Source organism: Rhodnius prolixus, unplaced genomic scaffold, assembly GCF_049639745.1.
Source record: "Rhodnius prolixus isolate KJV_2025 unplaced genomic scaffold, Rpr scaffold_6, whole genome shotgun sequence".
In the NCBI taxonomy this organism is placed as follows: Eukaryota; Metazoa; Arthropoda; class Insecta; order Hemiptera; family Reduviidae; genus Rhodnius; species Rhodnius prolixus.
The window spans coordinates 32033189-32053675 of NW_027411634.1; the positions used below are offsets into that span (position 1 = coordinate 32033189).

General features: G+C 33.4%; 2 protein-coding genes and 1 long non-coding RNA gene across 5 annotated transcripts in view; 2 read left to right on the top strand and 1 right to left on the bottom strand.

Moving 5' to 3' along the window:
• The first annotated feature begins 46 nt into the window (after positions 1 to 46).
• LOC141460274 (uncharacterized) lies at positions 47 to 4614 on the top strand. The gene is made up of 3 exons (XR_012461837.1): positions 47 to 198; positions 998 to 2466; positions 4105 to 4614. It is a non-coding gene; the product is annotated as an uncharacterized lncRNA (long non-coding RNA).
• LOC141460252 (uncharacterized) overlaps positions 4251 to 20487 on the bottom strand; it is a 32414-nt gene continuing 16177 nt past the window's right edge. For 2 of the 3 annotated variants that reach the window (XM_074140076.1, XM_074140078.1), the window contains exons 2-14: positions 16785 to 19700; positions 16439 to 16677; positions 15200 to 15326; positions 14009 to 14199; positions 13778 to 13921; positions 8384 to 8534; positions 8041 to 8279; positions 7553 to 7744; positions 7304 to 7469; positions 6730 to 6924; positions 6038 to 6177; positions 4723 to 4922; positions 4304 to 4613 (exon numbers count right to left, since the gene is read on the bottom strand). In XM_074140076.1, the coding sequence (XP_073996177.1) occupies positions 4433 to 4613; positions 4723 to 4922; positions 6038 to 6177; positions 6730 to 6924; positions 7304 to 7469; positions 7553 to 7744; positions 8041 to 8279; positions 8384 to 8534; positions 13778 to 13921; positions 14009 to 14199; positions 15200 to 15326; positions 16439 to 16677; positions 16785 to 19700 (5081 nt within the window). In that variant the 3' untranslated portion in view covers positions 4304 to 4432. Of the gene's footprint in view, positions 4268 to 4303; positions 4614 to 4722; positions 4923 to 6037; positions 6178 to 6729; positions 6925 to 7303; positions 7470 to 7552; positions 7745 to 8040; positions 8280 to 8383; positions 8535 to 13777; positions 13922 to 14008; positions 14200 to 15199; positions 15327 to 16438; positions 16678 to 16784; positions 19701 to 20487 lie in introns of those variants that run through there. The other variant, XM_074140077.1, reaches the window with a different exon arrangement.
• por (Protein-serine O-palmitoleoyltransferase por) lies at positions 7744 to 11231 on the top strand. Its single transcript, XM_074140081.1, has 2 exons — positions 7744 to 7894; positions 9657 to 11231. Exon 2 carries the CDS (start codon positions 9707 to 9709, stop codon positions 11084 to 11086), a length of 1380 nt encoding a protein of 459 aa, XP_073996182.1. The 5' UTR covers positions 7744 to 7894; positions 9657 to 9706; the 3' UTR covers positions 11087 to 11231.

The window sequence follows — 20487 nt, forward strand, 5'->3', positions numbered from 1 at the left end:
TGTTATCCAAAATATTAACGAATTGACAAACATGTGTAAAAATTATGACTTAAAATAATTGAAATCAAGTACATGTTAAAAGAAAATGTTTTTCTTTTTTATTCTGTGCGAGTAATATTTTAGAACTGAGATGTTGGAAATGTATTTTGTATGAGGGAGAATTTAAATTTAAAACACGGACATTGTTGGATTTTTACTGTAAATAATTATATATGTAAATATATATGTATATATAAATAATTATTGTTAGGTAAAATATGAATGAATATGCGATTCTAATAATTTAAAAAATGCGCAAATTAGTAAAATTTTTAAAGGAAAATTTTTAATCAGCATAGAACATGCAATATACTGGTATTCAAGCTACTATGTGAATGGCTTTCTGTTTGCATATTTCTAATACATTTTTATCCGTAGCAGAAACATTTCAGTTTTTATAAAACAGAAACTTTATGAAATTGGTTCATAAAGTATACAATTGAATTAATTGAGAATTAACGGTTCTGCATTAAAATAATCAATGCGTTATAGGACCAGATTGTATTTCTCAATTACTATTGATAACTAAGGAAGTTACGATTGCAGAAATTATGGAAAAATGCTTTTCTTTTAGAAAATTTCTAATTTATCCCTCCATTTTTCAGACGTAACTTCAAATTTTGGGCTACCCTGTGTATACATTCCATCTCTAGCATAGTTATTAATTAATAAGTAATTGTTGTCTAGTTATAAAGAAAAATATTTTATTTCTGCTTCAGTGCATTAATAACTAAGACAAAAATACATTATACAACCAGGGAAAACCGAATTTAAAGTAACGATGGCAAAAATAATTTTAAAAAAAATTCTCGTCTAGTTTGATTGGAGAAACTGAAATTTCTGCTTTATACATTTCATTACTAAGTCAGAGGTGGAATGTACACACAGGGTGGCCCAGAATTTGGAATTACAATTGCGAAATTAATGGAAATTAAGGACTTCTTGTCTTTTTTCACAGGAAGGATTGAGATTTCTACTAAATAAAAGGAAAAATATGGAATTCTCGCCTAATTTGACTGGAAATATTGAGATTTTTTCTTTCCTGAATTAATTACCAAGCCAATGGTCGATTATACACACAAGTTAGACCGAATTAGAAGTTACCATTGCAAAATTAATGTAAAAATAAGGAATTCTCTTTTAGTTTTACTGCAGATATTGTGATTTCTGCTTTATACACTTAATTACTAAGCCAGAGGTCGAATGTACACACAGGGTAGCCAAGAATACGGAGTTACAATTGCGAAATTAAATGATATTAAGGACTTCTCATCTCTTTTCTCAGGAAGGATTGTGATTTCTACTTCATTGATTTCAAATAACACAAAAACGGGGATTATACATAAAGTGTAGACTTAATTTAGAGTTATGAGGGTAATATAAAAGGAAAAATAAAGAAATCACGTCAAGTTTGACAGGAAAGATTGAAATTTCTACTTAAGTGTATTAATAAATGAGACAGACGTGGATTATAAACTCATCGTACACCAAATTTGAAATTACAATTGCAAAATAAAAGGAAAAATATGGAATTCTTGTCTAATTTGACTGGAAATATTGAGATTTGTTTTTTGATTCTTAGCCATCTCTCTCCTTCATTTGTTCAAAGCTAGAAGAGATTTTCTTATTTTTCCAATTAATTTTCAGACATAATTTCAATTTTGGCTGCTGTGTGTATACATCCTACCTCTGACTTAATTATTGACACACTGTAGCAGAATCCTAATGCATCGTACAAACTAGAATAGAATTTCTTATTTTACGTTTTATTTTACATTCGTAATATTATATTGAGGCTGTCTTTGTGTACAATCCACGTTTAACTTAGTTATTTATATAATAATGTAAAAATTTCAATTCCTTCTCTCAATTAAAATAAGAAGTCCTTTTTTTCAATTAATTTTGCAATAGTAACTTATAATTAAGGCCATCCTAAGTATACATTCCACCTCTGGCTTAATTATTACTACACAGAAGCAGAAATCCTAATACTTCTAGTCCAACTGGACGAGGATTCCTTATTTTTCCATTCATTTTACAATAGTAACTTAAAATTGAGGCTACTATGTGTATCAGGGCCGGCTGTATGTTTTGTTGGCCCCTGGAGCCAAGAGCCCCTGGGAGCGATTTGGTAAGCCTGCTGCCGGACGCTGACTCACGTACTAACTTTCAGCAGCCTGGAAAAAGAATCATGAAGAGAGCAAATACTCAAAGAAATTTCTTGATTAAATGCTTTTTCTGAACTGGTACTTCCTAAACCAGGTTACCTCACTTGTAAGAACTTCCAGCGGCATGGTAATAGAAAGTAAAAGAGGGAAGATGCAATTTTCGTCCTTATAGGAAAGAGAACTTTCAATTTGTATTGCTTTTTTGCACTTCCACCAACAAAACTGGCTTAACTACCGGCTGCGAACGAAATGGAATCTGGTAGGATGGAAATGTAATTTTCTTGCTTAAAGTAAACGGAAACTTTAATTTTTAATGCACTTCGTGCACTTGCACAACTGGCATATCTGACTGGTTGGTACGAACAGCTGCATGGAAATAGAATTTTAATCAAAGAAAGCAGAATGAAAAGAGAATGTAGTAGTGAGAAAATTCATTTTTCGCGCTCAATGTAAAGGAAATTTCTTAATTTGATTTTTTCTGTACTTCTACTTCCAAAACCGACCGACCTCACTTTTATGAACTGCCAGCGGTCCTGAAGTGGAAGAGACGAATTCTCTTTTTCTCTTCTAATTAAAGGAAATTTTCAAATTCAAATGTTTCTTACTGCACTAGTACATCCTTAAACCTTACCTGTACGAACTATCAGAGGTCTGGAAGTAAAATGTTTAATGGAGAAAACTTCTTTTCCGTCATCAAAGTAAAGAAATTTCTTAATTTAAATGTTCTCTCTGAATTTTTACTTACAAAAATGGCGAACATCATTTGTACTAAACATATAAAGCCTTGGAAAAGAACGTAGAAAAGAGAAAATTCATTTTTCGTACTTAACGTAAAGTGAACTTTCAACTTTAAATGTTTTTTTCTGAACTTGCACTGCCAACCTTACTTTTGCTAAGTATCACCGTCCTGGAAATAGAATGTAGAGATAGAGAATGCAATTTTTGTGCTTAAAGGAAAAGGAAATTTCAATTTTGAATGCTTTTTGCTGCACTTGCAAAACTGTCCAACCTTATTGGTATGAACTACTAACTGACTGGAAATATAGAACAGAAGAGAAAAATGCAATTTTCTTGCTTAATATTAAAGGAATGTCTAATTATAAAGGCCTTTTTCTGCAATAGTACTTCCAAAATAGGCCTACTTCACTTGTTCGTATTACCAGTTGCCAGGAATTAGAATGTAGTAGAAGGAAAATGCAATTTTCGTGCTTAATATAAATGAAATTTCGTAATTTTAATGCTTTTTTCTGAGCTTTCCAAAACTGGCCAAATTTACTTTTAGGAATTACTTTCATTCTGATCTTATAGTTCCAAAACTGGCCAACTCACCAGTACCAACAAGCAGCAGCCAGAAAATAGTGTGAAGAAGTTAGAAAAATCACTTTTTGAGCGTACAGTATGGGAAATTTCCTACTTTAAATGTTTTTCCTTCTGAATTCATTGGTATTCGAAATTTTACTTTTACTTCTTGTGGAAATTTTCGGTTGTCAAATCAAGAGCTCTGAGAACATCTTATCTTCACTAATTGATATTTTTATGAATATTTGGGTTTCATTCAGTTTTTAAAACCAAAAATGGATGATACATGATTCTTTTTCTTAATAAACCACTGATTATATGCACCGTGGAAGTAATCAGCTAAGATAGTATTGCACGACAGCTAAGTAAGCCGGTGTTTGAATCAAAAGGAGCTACTCTTAGATATTCTCTTCTTAATAGCTCGCTTACGCTTAAGGTTGTCAAATAGGACTTGACGCGCGTGTATATATGTATGCGCCTGTTGTTTGAGTATGTGTGTGTTCTCTAATCACTAGGTCTTATCTTATCATCGTATCTCCAATCGTTGTTTACTTTCGTACAATTTCGGAACCATTGATAAATAATAACAAATTTTCAGGTCCTGCCCAAACAAATCAGAGTTCATAATATAAAATTTCCATTTAATATTTCAAAAGGAAATAATTTTTACTGGAATTATTGAAAAAGAAAATGTACACTTTCAGTCTTATAGCAAACTTCTGGCATACACTGGGATCTAGCTTCCATATAAATGAATGATTCTGCAACAAAATAATTGGTTAAAAAAATATAAAAACTAAACAGTCAAAAAATATATTATATTTATAAACTATTAACAGTTTCCTTAAACTGAAATATTTTAAAACAAAAGTGTCAAAAACCAACAAAGACATATAAATGTACATTTAAAAATGGTTAGTAATTCTTCATTTTCTAATAAATTGCGTAGGAGGTGCACCAATGCTATCCGTATATTCAGAATAAGTTTCATTAGTATCTGAGCTAATGTCGAAGGGCAATATCGGTTGTGGAACTTGACTATCTGGAGAAATACCGATGGTGGCGTATAATTCTTTTAGTATCAAAAGCATTGTATCTTCAGACTCCCTTAAAATAATAATAATAACAAATTAGTTAAAAGGCAATCAAAGTTACAAAATACGAACTCACTTTATCTTGTCAAATATGAGCATATTGTATCTGAATGCCCTCTTACCAATAAACCACATGACTTCTTACAGCCGAAATATATTGATTAAAAGTCTCCAGGGGAGCTTCTTGCAGGACATAGTCTATTCTATCTCCACCGTTCAAACAACCAACCTTCATTTCCAAAGCTTCCTGCTCAGTTAGCATATACTGATTTGTCGCTGGTGTCCCGCAGTCATCGTTGGATAAAATTTCATTTTCAATAACCTAAAAAGAAATTTTGAAACAAATTGCTTTTTCAGGCTATGTAAAATTCAGACAACGTAATATGTAGATGTAAAGAAAATTGCATATGCAACAATATTCATACAACTCACACAAAACATATAAAATAAATGTAGAGTATCATAAAAGTCGGTGCTTTTTCACCTTAAAATTCAGAAATAGTTTTTTCCTTACGTACTGACACATGAAATCCATTACTATCTTATATTACTGAACCTATCTGAGCCAACAGCTCATACTGAGCACTTCAAATAATGAGGCTATCCTCCATAACTCCTCCATATTTATACATGTTTTACCACGAAAAAGAAGTGTCAGGAGCGGGGATGAGGATATACACACAGAAAGCTAGGTCTGGGCTATATGCTGGGTGAAAGAGAAGTTTAAAATACAGATCATTTTTATTTCTAGGGCAAGCGGCAAACCAAGTTGTTTTGGTGAAATACTCCTTAAACAAACCCAAGTCCACTCTTTGGTTAGTGAAATTAGACCCTAAATTAGGTTTAAACATTTTAACAGAAACTCCAGATGAATGACAAAGTAGAAAAAAAAAATAAAGATATTGCATTAAAAAAAAACTCATTGCCCATTGCCGATAAAACCTTCTCATCAAAGAAAGGTACTTTTACGAGTAGCCTTTATAAAAAAAAAACAGAAAGTGGCGTATTCTAGTTGAACAGAGTAAAGCTTGGATGTAATCGAAAGATCAATAGGAATTAATCCAAAGAGCAGGATGCCCTCTCGTATAAGTTTTTCTCATCTGGTTCAGCTACTTAGCCCGTTCACAGGAATAAATGCAGGGAGATAATCTCTGACCGTCGCTCAAGACCCCAAAAAGTTTCAACTCAATAAAAACTACTTCTTAATTTTTTGTTTTTGCTTTTTGAATCGGATGAATAATTTAACTTGTAAATACAATTTCTTCTATAAATGATAAGTTGTGCAAATCAATCGCTGATTAAAGAATACTTTTGTTGCAGATCCTTCATTGGTATCTAACCAATGCTTAAAAATTACAATGCAATTACCTTGACTACTTTAATTTTGACTATTTGACTAATTGACTATTTTTGGCTATGAACAAAATTCTAGTTTACCTTATCTACTTCCTGTTGAATGGAACTATCTGGCCGGTGGAACATTGCTAGCTGGTACACTGTATTCCAAGTGCTTCTCATAGAATCCACCAATTTCTGTTTAAGCGCAGCAGTCACATGGGCCATTGTATCTTTCAGCTCTGAAAGAAAGAAACACCAAGTTATCAATATTTTAACATTCAAAGATAGTATAAAAATAATAATGACAATACAAAAGTGTCAGTATTCAATTTTCAATTAAGAATTCTTTAGTATGTTCCAAATACATCTCTTTGCAAAAGACGTAGTAAGTCACTTGTTCTGTCAGAAGTTGACACCTACGTTAATTCATTCCTCAGATTTAACTCCTATACTCTCCAGTACCTGTTCTTTGGCTGAAGTTATTAAAGAAAATGAAGCAAAACGACTGTTAGTCAGTTTGCGTAAAAAAAAAGAAGTTCAATGCCAATAAGTTTGTTTAATCTCTCTATAAATGGAAGACGTATGTCCATGTTTTTTCCTATTCGAAACTTGTTTACAAATGTTTAAAGTTGGATATCTCTGGGCCATTTTTGAGTCAAGGTTGAGTCAACCTGGTTCTTGATAAAATGACAGACATTTATGAAATCTGTTATACCAAGATTCTCAATATCTATTACATACACAAACAAATTTTTTATCATTCAAACTCATAGCAATTAAACCATATTTACCAAGATGCATTCTTTTCCTTCCTTTATGATGAGGTATGACTACAGCTGGCACTCCAATCATCTTTGGCGATACTAAAGCTTCTATTCTGTAGGCCACCGGATCGTTTGGATGAAATATGTTGAAAAACTTGGGACAGGTTGGAAATTTGAAGTCTTCACCCAGACCCTCTAAACCTCGCACAGTTAGGAACATACCTAGAAAATAAGAGTAATATTTTAACTAAAAAGTGATAGACCTACGAGCGAACTGTATAAATACCATAAAATAAATAAAGTTAAAAAGCACAGATGTTTAGAAGATTTTTAAAAAAACAATAACGTGATAATTCCAGTAAACCCATTTTCTCAAAACATGTGATCGGGTTCTCAGTAGAAATCTCAATATAAAAAAAGTCAAACGTTACAAGGTTTTTTTTTTTTTTTTTTTACGAAAAAACTGAGAGGACCTTAAAACGTGCAGTTCATGTGAACACTCAGAAAATTTACACGAATGCAATACTTCTCCTAAATAGGGGTAGAAAAAAATATTAAAATTATGTGGAAAATGGAACATAACTTAAAATATGATACGTACCAATTGGCGAGCCAAGTGCAAAGAAAGCTTTAGGCTGAAAATTTAACTGCGGATAAGCAATATACGGCTGACCTGTCCCAGCACTGCCAATAGTCAGATAGCTCATTCTACGATTAAGTCGTGCCTTTGTTTTTAAACACCCAACTTCGGGCATATCTTCATCACTCTACACACAGCAACAGACATATATCAGTAATTGAAACCATTTTTCTAAGTATGGAATACGCAAATTAGAAAAAACAAGTTTACTTCGTGAAAAGAAGATTGTGGAGAATACGCTAATTTCATATGACGAGGCCTTTGATGACACAACATATCAAATAATATTAACGAACCTAAGGAATGTCCGCCTAAAGAGACACATCCTCGGAAGCCAGGATTTCGTGTCATATATAAGTTGTAGACTCTATTAATTTCAGCACCTACAGCTTGGACAATTCTCTAAAATTAAATACATACAAACATTGATAAAAAAAAAAGTAAATATTTATTAAAAAGCAGAACTAATTCTATTAAAGGAAAAGTAAAGTAATCGCTTATTGATTATTGGCCAAGCTTATTGTCCAACTGCTAAATTAGATGTCAAACGGGGTAAGAAACATTATCATTAACAAACATTTTTACAAACAAATAAGAATTAGCAATACGCGGGATTCGTACTGGGGATCTCCCATTTACAAATCCACGTTTCATAACTCCACTTCCGCCCTATGGTAAAAATTATCTCATTTTCTAACCTCACAAAAAACTGGACTAGTATAGAACAATATGTCCAATAAAACATCATTAGTAAATTCTCTAGCTTTTGGGATGCTAGGTAGTGTTATGTCTGATAATCTTTTATCAATTGTTTCTGTATGTAAAGCACGGTGCCATTCTACAGGTAAAAATTCTACTCGTCCCACATTTCCATTCTCTGTCCCAGTACGGAAATGAGATTGAACCAACTGAAGTGATACAGAACGGAAATCATCCACTAGAAAAAAAGAAAATGAAAATACAAGTAGAAGTATATAATAGTCTAAAAAGAGGTTTATACTGAATTTGAAAGTATAAGTTATGTTAGAGCAGCGTACGTACCAACTTGTACTAGTGATCGAAATCTTAGATCACAAACCTTGCCAATTCCATGGACCATCAATAACAAATGATCCACTTGATTGGGCTCACCTTCAGATATTTCGAAATCTTCTAATCCTCGCTTTACTATTCTCGGTTTTTGCTGCATTGTCTGTAAAACAAAAATGTTAACAAATTCAAATAATATCAATAATATTCAGTGATAGAAGTAATTAAAGATGAATTCCGAATTCGGAAATAAAAATTCTGAATCTCTCAATCAGGTTTAAAATGTTAATTTCCAATTCATAGGCAAAATTTGAAATGGACTAGTTGAAAAATTATTAAGAGGTACAGCAGTCCAAAATGAATATGCATTTCAGCCAATCTGATTTGTCCTTAACTTGCCCTTTCCATCTTTGAGATGCCTCCTGAGGGAAGTCAGTCACCATAAACGGGAATCTTATATCTCTGGCTTACCAAAAATAAGTTTGTCTTCCCCTAAAGGACAACGGGCTCTAAAGGAAGACAACGTTTTCTATTGAGGGAAATTAGGTAATTACGAATGAGAGGAATTGTGATAGCCTTCACCTTCAAAAATTTTAATTTCCATGATATTGTAATAGACGGTATGTCTATCTTTATAGGGGGCTACATGTGCTTACTCACAAGAAGTATGCCACACATTCACCAATTTTCTTAAAATTACCCATTACACTTATATTACTTACTTAGTCCCCAACTCATCACTTGCGGTGTGGAGGTTTACTCTTATTATACTAATTAAAAAAAAAATAACGTCTTCGACAGCCGTAAATCTTCTACAGGTTGCCGGGATTCGCACTTCATTACACCTTCTAACAGATGCTTTGAATTTACATATGCAGTTACTAACAATGTAAAGTTATAAAAAAGACTTAGTTATAAGTAAAATCCAGATCTATTCTTCAAAAAGAATGAAAAAAAAAAAAATTCTTTACCACTAAAAATAAATAAATTTCTTTAACTTAATACTGCGAATAACATATTGTAGCATCAATTATTTGTTTAAAAACTAATAATTACATTGAAATCAATATCCCTTGAAAAATTAATACAAATATGCACGTATTTAAATTGAATAAAACACATTAATCCCCACTCCACCAAGCAGCTGAAAGACTGCAGTTATTGAATGTGTAAACCTAGGGGAAGGTTATATTTACAAACAAGTTATGACATTCCATTTACCTGATATTTTAAACTGGGCCATTAAAATTGTTTAATTGTAATGGTGTATTAATTTTTATTATAGAATGTTTATGAAACTTTTTTGAACAAGTCATTGTTACAAAAACATTAACAATGTACGATACCATGATGCCGGAAGGTGACAGTTACGATTTGTTAGAAGAAGACGATTATGAGACTGAAAATCATGGAGACTACGTAAAAACACAAACATTTTGGGAAATACTAAGATATTGTATAAGGCCAACAGTATTAGATGCTTACGCCAATTTGCTTCATCTCTTTTTAGTGTGCTTGATATTTAGAACAGTGACTCAATTAGTAAGGGTCCCGAGCCCATTTTGCCATATAGTATCTTCCGTGTGTGGATTTTACATTATGTTTGTCTTTTTTCACTTCAGTGCTTTCCACACGTATGGATTAGTATTTGCTTCGTACTTTATTATGCACTTCACAGTTCGGACTTTAGGGAGATGTAGAGGATACACAGTAAGTGTTATAATTTTCTCATATTTGATTCTATGTGAATTTTCTTTGGTGCCTACGGAAACTTGGGAAAGAATACGTGGACCTCAGATGATGACAGCTATGAAGATAATTTCATTCGCATTTGATCTGGACAATGGGCTAATAAAACGTCCTGACGTTTATCAGTATTTAGGATACTGTTTATGCCCAAGCAGTAATATTTTTGGGCCTTGGATTTCTTACAATGATTACATATGTGCTTATGATAATGATCGTTGGGATTATAAATGGTTGAAGAGAATTTTTATTAGCTTCGTTAAATCAGTGTTGTGGTTTATATTATCTGTTTGTTTCTTAGAATGGTTAATTCCGAATACTTCTTCATTACCTTGGTTAGTTTATAGAGATGCAATGTTATTTAGGGTGGGGCATTATTTCGTGTCATATGTTTCTGAAACATCAGCTTTATTTGGAGGATTTACTAAAGGTGTAGAAGTAACACGTCCACTCAACATAGAATTACCTCATTCTTTAGTCGAAGTTGTCGTCTGCTGGAATCTACCTATGCATCGCTGGCTCAAAACTTATGTATTTCGTAAGACACAAGCAGCAGGAACTTTTCTAGCAGTAATGTCAACATATGTTGTCAGTGCTTTACTTCATGGGCTCAATCTCAGATTGGAGGCCGTACTTTTATCACTAGGCATATACACTTATGTAGAGCATTCACTACGAAGTGATCTCTCAGAAATGTTTAATGCATGTGTTAGTTCCAAACCATGTCCAACACCATGCTACAAACACAAACGTACCACAAACAATCTAATTGTTCATTCAACTAATATAATGTTCACTGTATTAGCAATGTTCCATTTAGCGTATTTGGGTGTCCTTATTGATATTACTGATTCAAAACCGGTCACTTTAGAAAATGCTTTTGAAGTATGGCACAATGTTGATTATGTCAGTCATATTGTTGTTGCATTTACTTATCTCATACACAGAATAATTAGGCTATTTAAATAAAAATTTTCTATTTGTAATATTTATTATATTTCTCCGTTTGTGTGTTTATAGAAATTATATGTTACTTGTTTAATTAGGTATTCATGTACATTGCTTTTACCATTTACTTGTGCCATTGATAGAAAATAGATAATTGTAAATACAATTGAATGTTATTTAATTATTAAAGTAATACAATTTTGTTATTTAAGTTAATTAAGGAGAAATAAAGCACGAATCAGCGTTATTAAATTTGTACATTTTGTTTATAATTTGTGAATGACTTTAATATAAATAAATCATTTGTTCGATGTATAGAATTACAAAGTAATAAAAATCAAAGCATTAGAGCATTCAATTTGTCCTTGTATTTCCACAATTTAACTCACAATAAAAATCTGAATTAATAAAAGGAAATCAAACTGATTAACCTTTCCATCACTTACTCTCATTGTAATTAAGACCGTCGTAACTAAAAACCTTTCTTCAATGTTACGACTTTTTCTGCCTTCCAATATAATGCAGGTCTGAGCAAAAGTCCTCTCACACTCACAGAATGCATAAAATATTCATTAAGAAAAATCTTCATAAAAATGTGTGTACTCGATATCAAACTGATTAACCAATGTAACGAAACTAATTAGATTACATAACTAGTGTTACACAAGTGATACGCAGTGAGGTGAGTAAGCTAAATCATTTGGGTATATTTGAGGAATTAGTGAAAATCTTTAAAATAACTTCTTTAAAATCGCACTAATGGTTAACGGATGGTAGTTAAAAGTTTGCTTTCAGAAGCGAAAATAGCTTTAGCTTTCGGAGACTTTGTTTTTGAGTTTTGATATTCACACCGAAAAACCAAGCACTTTAAACAAGTTCTTCCAGTGAAAACCAAAAATTTGATTTGATTAAATACATCCTCTTACTAACCAGAGAAAATACTTCAGTGCAGGCAGCAATATTAGAAACACAAAAAACTTAAACGTTGCTGTTTGCCATGTTCAAACTTTTTTTTTTGTAGCCTTTCTGCCACTTAAATAAAATCTAAAATAATGATTTTCCATAAAGGTGGTAGATTTGACTCTTTGGAAAGATGAAAGTATAATAGTGAGAGAATTGGTGTAATGAACATCAATACCTCGATCTAGTGTTCACTGCTTTCCTTCCTTCCTGACAAAGACGACAGAATTTCACAAGCCAAGCTGGATATAAACAGAGTTTGGCCTACCTACCTTCTAGATAGAAATGTGCCTTTAAACTATAAGATATTCAACAATATTTCCCATGTAACTGTTTTGCTATGGAGCTCAAGTAAGGGGTTTTTAGTTGCTAACTAAAATTTCGGAGATTTTATCACAAAGTTATTCTCTCTACCTTCATTAACTCCTAATTAATGCAGGCAGTGGAAACATCTTAGTTTATTAAATAAAACAAATATTGCACACATATATATAAAGTGAACTAAAAGCTAGTTTTTTCAGGCGGGCTTACCGTCCACCTACCTAATTTGGTGTCCTGGACGGAGGTGACTAGCAAACATACTTAACTGTTAATTCTCAAATATTTATATTTATACTCATTTCACACAATAGAAGCAGACTATTTTATTTTAAATCAATTTTTTTTTAAAATACATTTATTACTCAAACAATTTTTGACAAAGATCTTGCCTTGTGATATTCCACAGAAAAAAGTTTATAAAAGCTTGCACTTATATAGATATTTAAAATATCCAGGGTAAATAGTTTTGTTCAGAATCACTATAGTACAGCGTCAAGACTGTAGATATTAATACCAATTATTTCACAAATTCAAATTGTCCGGTAGGGAACGTTGAAAAACACCCAATTTTGACCATTTTTGTTTTCTCTTTTTCTATTAATCCCAAATATTAATTACTTATTTAAGTATTCTGTTATTTGATTGTTTTTCCCTGTTATTTTTTTTAAAAGTTTATAGTGCTTAAGAATTTTGTTCAGAAAACATATTAATCAACACAAAAAATTTATCTACAAGTTGCCGAAATTTTAAAGGTTCACATGAATGGAAGTATAAAATTACCGAAACAAATGTTTGACGACTTAAACAGGTATTTAGATGCACCCTTTCGCTACGAAGACATAATATTCTCCACCAACATCTATGTGTTTAAATCTGTAGCAGAGCTAGCAATGAAATATGAATGTATTTAAAAGTTATAGCCGATTAGAAGGAATGGAAGAAAATGATTAGAGAAGGATTACGTGATTTCAATTTCGGTTAAGCTATAAGGATGGCACGAATATAGAGTACTGATCCATCCATTAGTTGTAAGGTTTATGTAAATAGTTGTATACAGTAGAGGGATGAATGTGTGAAGCGAATGTATTTATAAGTAAGAATGGAGAGTGAGTGATAAGCACCTAGACGATGCTGGCTGTATGGCGGAAGCCAATGTCAAAAATAAAATAAAATTACCGAGATCTATAAATCAGATATCTCTTAAAATTAACTGTTAAGTGTTATGATTTCAAATAAATAGAAATGAGAAAAGTGTTACGCTTGTTTACAACTAAATATCACTGGTTAACTGAACTTTTAACATTACTTCAATAAAAACAACTACCAGCTTAAATTAATCATTATTATCTTCCCTAAAAATGACAGTATGAGGACATAAAACGAAACGATTCTGCTAAATATCATACATTAATAAAAGTAAAGGTTACTCACCGGGGTATTGCCCCAAGCATCAGGCGAAGAAGACCTCTGATGATGAGCCATCGCATTGGGTGAATGAAGGATGATAACTTCTCCATCAGCTAATTCTACCCTTCTATTCCACTCATTTCTCAGGCATCCTGTCTTGTAGGAGTCCTTTAAAAAATAATTTTTAAAACATTATGCATTATTTTCATACATAATGATATTTAAAAAAAAAAAAAAATTCTAAGAACATAATACCTCAAGTATTTCAGCGATATTCTCATCGTAAGGTATGTATCTTGATTCAACTGGCGCCCTGACAAACCAGGAACAACGACGGACCTCTCCAGGAGGTTCTTCCCAGTAGACAGCAACTTTTCGTCGACGTACCACTTCAACGTCATATCGGCCGCCGTCAGTGGCTACTTTAGTATTTTCATTTAATTCAGCTGTTAAAAAGTAACCAAATAATCACCAATTAATGCAGTTTCTACCAAAAATAATTTCGATGGTCTAGGAATGCTTATTTCTTCTCATTGGTTATGGATTTTCAAAATATATTCAGGGTTTTTTTTTTAGAAAATTTTGTCATAATGCACCTGTTATTTTATCATTCTATTTGATACGATAAAGTGGTGACAAAATGTATGACACTCGTAACTTGCACTTCATAAAAAAAATATTTTACAAATTTCTCTGCACTATTTTGATTAACCTATCTCTAAAGATCGAAGATCTCCCAACCTGGTAAAGATAAAAAGAAACAAGATGCTGTGACAGATTAAATAATTAACATTATCCAGCACTGCAAATCAACCGTGTGTTTTCAACAAAGACAATTTATTAAAATAAGATAATCATTAAAATGAATGAATCATCATTATTTATGGAATCTATGGCACAGGAAATATTTTCCCTCATAACCAAGTTCGAGTGCGGGGATAACCATTTTATTACCTTTTTAATTTCTTTTAATAATTAAAATAATTAAAAGTAAAGAATGGGCCTCTAAAAAGGAAGAAATTGGTGCATGAACATCAATACAGAGAAGAACTGGATGATAGAAATAAAGTGATAGATGAAGTAAAAACGTAGCAGCTACAAATGGAACAAATTATGCTGATATGAAATGTTTTAACCTCACATTTGTCGATAGCCACAAAATAAATGATTTTCAAATAATATAATTAGATCAGAGATAACAAATCGCATTATTGTTAGTATTTGTTACTTGAAGACTCAATAACTTTACTCATGCAAAGTGGAAAATGTGAGTTAGCAACATAGGTCATCCTATTTAATAAAACTTATATTAATTATATTTAATAAAAACAACAGTTACAGGTATTTCGGAACATAATACAACATGGATCCCATATCTGGGGAAACCAAGGCCCATTCGAGCTGCGATTTGTAAGAATAACAACAATAATTAATTAGTATACTTACGTGATGTGAATACCTGCTCCAAGTTAAGCGAATCAGCCATTGAGAAAGGTTGCCAAATGGTTTTTGTTTCGCCTCCTTTTTTGTAGAACCAATGATGATATGCAGGCCGATAGATCTGACCTTGTGCCTTAAATAAAAACACCATTTTCAAATGAATTGTTACAGTCAAACAACTAAATAGATTCAAAATGTAATAAAATTCCAAACATTAGCTTTTTAATGGTTCTAAGATGCATGTTGTTATCTCACAACTTTATTTGTTTAATATCTTCGAAGAATACGAGGTAAATCAGATCTCTCAGACTACTGGTTGGCTGAAGCCCTTTCTGACATTGCGATTTATTCTCTTTGGGCTCCTATCAGATCACTTTTATAGGAATTGCGACTCGATCATCTCATACGGATTGTTTGGAGCGCGCAGAAATTCAATTTCATTCAATCTAGGTTCAATATTTATGATCGGCACATGTTAACGGTAAAACCAGAATTTTGTCATAGACTCGGCTTAGGTTGCTATTATTTATTTTATTATTTTTTTTAAGCATAGCTGAAATAGTCGTTTTCTATAGTAGAGTTCGTTAACCATAACATTTACAGATATGTACAACAATCTAATTGTACAAATGTACGTCGAGTCGGCATGTAAATTCTGGTAATCTTATTTATCTTTAATGAAATAAGTTATGAGAAAAAATAGATAAAATAAATTAATGTATTTCAAGTGTTTTCTAAAAATTATATAAAAGAAAATTAAAAATGACAAGATTAACTTAGTTATACCTCTTTTCTTTTTAAAAATTTTAACTCTTTGTTTTGGGAATAATTTAATAATCCATGATTATGGGCGTTTAGAATTATCCTACTTTCTGATTGTATGATAGATTTGCAACTGCTGTAGAAACTGTTGATTACCGAAAATGTTTAGGACTTTTTAGCTTTAACTAGATGAAATAACTAATCGTAATTTATTTTAAATGTGCCTCGAAAGAGGAAGCATTTATTTAAATGATTTCACTCTTGAAACAGGTTGTTACCACAATTTAAGTGAAAGTCAAATTTGTCTACAAAACCTAAATCAATCTCTGAAAAGAATGGAATCGGTGAGGAAGAAAATGGATCTGATGTCGGTCAGAATGTAAGAAAACTATCGAAAGTGATGAAAAAACCGCGAAGCGAAACATGTATACAAACATTTAACTGTCCATAAACTTCAATATTTAACAATGTTTGATCACTTACGGTAACTGCATAATTAAACGACGCTGATTCAGATGGTGGTGAACTAGTCACAGAAGAAGAAGGTGTTGTTGACGGTGTTGTGACGGTACCTGTGGTTGTAGAGGTAACGTTTAATGGCGGTGGTGCAGACATGGTCGGCAGTACTTGTGGAATTTGATGGATTACGCCCAAATCAGGAACTGGAGCGTAAGATGGACGCTTTAATCCGCTACCCAATCGATATGAATTATTAATTCCACCTGAAGAACAGATGAAAAAAAATGCATTATTTTTCAAATTTTATAGAAAGTTCAAGGCACAGTACTTACACAGCTAGAAATTCTTTAAATAAAAGGAGTTGGCTTACCTTTAGTCGTTGGCGCAGGAAGCTGGTGATAATGAGCTCCAACAGAGAGTGGATTATATAAAGGAATAGTATTCCCATCCAATGGAATCTGATCTAATTCTTCATCACTGACAACACCAACCCCTTGAGATGAAACTGTAACCCCATCGATCGGCTGTGTGTGTGCTAAAGAGGGTGATGAAACAGTTTGTGTCTCAGGTGCAGAACTATTAGTAGAAAAAGAGAGAGAGGAATATGGTGGAGGAGGAGTATAAGATGAAGTAATACTTGTTGGTGAAGAAGTATGTGTAGAAATTTGCTGCGTATCCTGGTTAATTAATTCAGTAGTTGGAGGTGTCTGAACAACTGTTGGTACATGAGCTGTTGAGGTAGGCGTGTCAATTCTTTTTGGAGGTAGTGGTATAAAACTTGGTGAACTGATCTGTGAAGGCTGAGAATTTACAATTTGATTTGTTGTAGAGGGGGACGAAGTGAAAAATGTAGAAGTATTGAGCTCAGAGGGAGCAGATATGGATTCTGATATTTGTATGTTCTGTTGATGAGAAAGAATAGTACTAGGAGCAGAAGGTGCTGAAGAGAATAAAGACCCACAAGACTGTAACGAAGCACTCGCTGCAAGAGAAAGACTGTTTTTGTCTGTAGAAGATGAAGAGAGATTTCTGGAGGGTGGAAGAGTTGATGTAACACAAGGGGGTTTCGAACTGCTAGTAAGAGTATTCGGAAAACTTTCAGAAGCCGAAGGTGAGGTAAAAGTGAAAAACGAAGGTTCTGTTTTAACCGATGTTACAGGAGTAGATGCTTCCTGAGTTAGGTGAGATTGGCTAGCGACAAACTTATTAGAAGGATCTTCTTGACCCTTGCTGATGACGGGACCTTTTAAGTTTTGTGCAGTTGTACTTGCTGAAAGTGTAGATTTCTTTGCAGAGGACGAAGGACTAAGAGAAAAGTTCTCTAGAGTTTCTGAAGTAGTTTTGGGTAACTGGCTGACTTCTGGTGATGGTTGATTAATGTTACAATATTTATCACTCGACGCAAAGTACAAAGAAGCAACCGGTGCTACATTTGAAGTTTCTGGTGCACATTTTGTAGAGGAAAGAGAAGTATTCTCCGAATTTAACTGTACTTCTGATGATTTTGTGGTTGTATTTGTATCGATAGTTTTGGGAGAAGAAATAGGCAAAAAATGTATGCTATCAGTTACTGTATCAGTTGAAGAAATAGGATGAAATGCTTGAACTCTTTGAGTTACTGGGGAACTTGAAAAATGATCAACGAGCTGAGAAGAGTTGGACTGAAGATATGTCGCAGGAAGAGATGGAATTGTATCAGAAGTACCAGAAGTAACACTTTTAGAAATAGGAGCTACAAAATGATCTTGAAACAATGACGGAGGTACTGATGTAATTGATTGATTGATGGAACTTTGAGGAAATATTTCTTTCGATTGAGGAGGTGTGTAATGACTTGTTGCAGTGGTAATTGAATCAATTGACTGAAAAGTTTTTAAAGAAGTATCTAAACCAGGTCCACTGGGTAATGGTGCAGAAATGACCGTCTGGTTCGGCGGAACCGAACTCTCCTGCACTGATGCTGTAAGTACAGCTTGTTCTGGAGGCGGTGGAGATAATACTTTTTGTTTTAGAGTTGGTGCAAAATTACTTGAATGATGAGTATTCACATGGGCCACTATATTCCCAATTAAGGAAGTGGCACTCTCTGCAACAGAAGGCTCTAAAACTGCAGGAGAGCAAGTTTTTGGAATATGAGTGGGTGAAGAAGAACGATCTTCTGAAACATTTGGCGGTTTCGGTAGTGGTGATGAAGATGCACTTCGAAGAACGGAAGAACTGATTGAAGGTACAGTATTTGGTAGTTTTGTTAAATCTGTAAAAGAATTACTCGGGAGAGATACCGCAATTGAAGATGAAGATAGATGTGTTAAAGGCTGCAATAATGGGTTTTCAACACCAGTAGTGGGTAATAATTCCTGTGAAGTGGGAATAACAAGAGGTTGTGAAGGAATTAGTGGAGGAACAGAAGTATTTACTCCTGGTGAAAACCCACTAGGTAAATTCTGAAGCGGAGAGGCTGAATTAAGTATTGGCTGGGAGAAAGTTGATGGGAAATTAAGTGGTTTAAATACAGATGGTTGTTCCCCAGGTAGAAATGCCGCTGGATAAGATAGGGACTGCGCTGGATGATTCGCTGGTACAGTCTGTGGTGCTGGAGGCGCAGGTTTTAAATAAGGTAAGTCAGGGTTAGCAGTTCCAGTAAAGTTAAGTGTTGGTGATGGTGACGTCTGCGGTTTGAAATCTTGTGATAGTGGCGGAGGATAAGTCTGTGCGACTGGTGATGTTACAGTGTTTCCAGTAAAGACAAATGGTTGACCTGTTGGTTGTTGTGGTATAAAATAAGTAACCGGCGAAGACGAAATAGATTTCGGAAAACTATTTAAAGAATTAGAAGGTGATACAGATGGTGTACTAGGTGTACTTTGGGGGAAAAATTGAGCTGAAGGTACTGTTTGAAGAAAAGATGAAGAAGGGTATCTAGAAGAAGGAAGTCTACTCGCTGGACGGTGATAACTTGTTGAAGGTGGAGGGCCACAAGATTTAGGAGGGCCTTGCGAACTTTCTTGTTTGGGTTGATTTAGTAATGTACTGGGAGCACAAAGCGATTGATCTAAAGGTACCTCAGTCAGAGAAGTTGGTTGTATTGTTGGTGGTGGAGGGGTAGTGTTTTGAATCGGAGGTAAAAAGACAGGCTGATTAACAGGCCGATGTACGTCAGTGGATCGTCCTTGCGTGATGCCGGGGTATGAAGAGTTGCCTCCAGGTAATACAGTTGGATGCAATTTATTCTCAGCACTTAACACCTCTTTCTCAACACTTTGGTCACCTCTAGTATTTGAAGCATCTGAAAAATAGGTTACAACGAAATTAAAATTAATTTGTCCCGATTTAGAATTTTTACTAAACACAATTCATCTCAACACTATAATAATCCATTCATTTTGAAAAAAGATAGTCACACATTATACAGGGTGAACCAGTAACTAATGTCCATAGGCCTACTGTGTGAAGTACATCTGAAGTGGACTTCAAAGACGTAATGGTCAACTTAATATTTTCCTGTTCTTGAGTGACGTCACTTTAATTTTTTTTTTTCTAAAATCATTACTCTTTTCCAATAAAAATGTTATTACTCAGAAAGTTTTAGTCCGAATTCGATTCTGATGACACAGTTAGAAAGACAGATAAATTTTCTAAAAATTTACACCATTTCGAAGCATAAATTATTCTCCAAACAGCCTCAATCTTCCTCCGAATGCTGGAAAAATAAAAGTAATCGAAATTTTCAAGAAAACTCATTAGGCCCTTATGTGATCATTATCAAGACCTAGGTGCTGGCACTTTTCATAAAAGTTTCCTTGCCTAATGGGCTTTCAAACGTTATATCATTTTCCAAGATTCCATTTATCTTCGTTCGAAAAATTACGAGTTTGCTTTGCAAGAAAACGTGTTCACGAGCACCACAACAGTGTTAGTTTATCAAGTTGTTTAATTAAATGGAAACTCTTTTAGATGGACCAGTAGTCAATTTTTAGATTGTAGATTGTCTTAAAGTAAGGAAGTCAAAGGTTACAAATTGCACTTTAAACATTTACTTCTGATCTCACTGAAATATTTGAGAAAATGTTAGG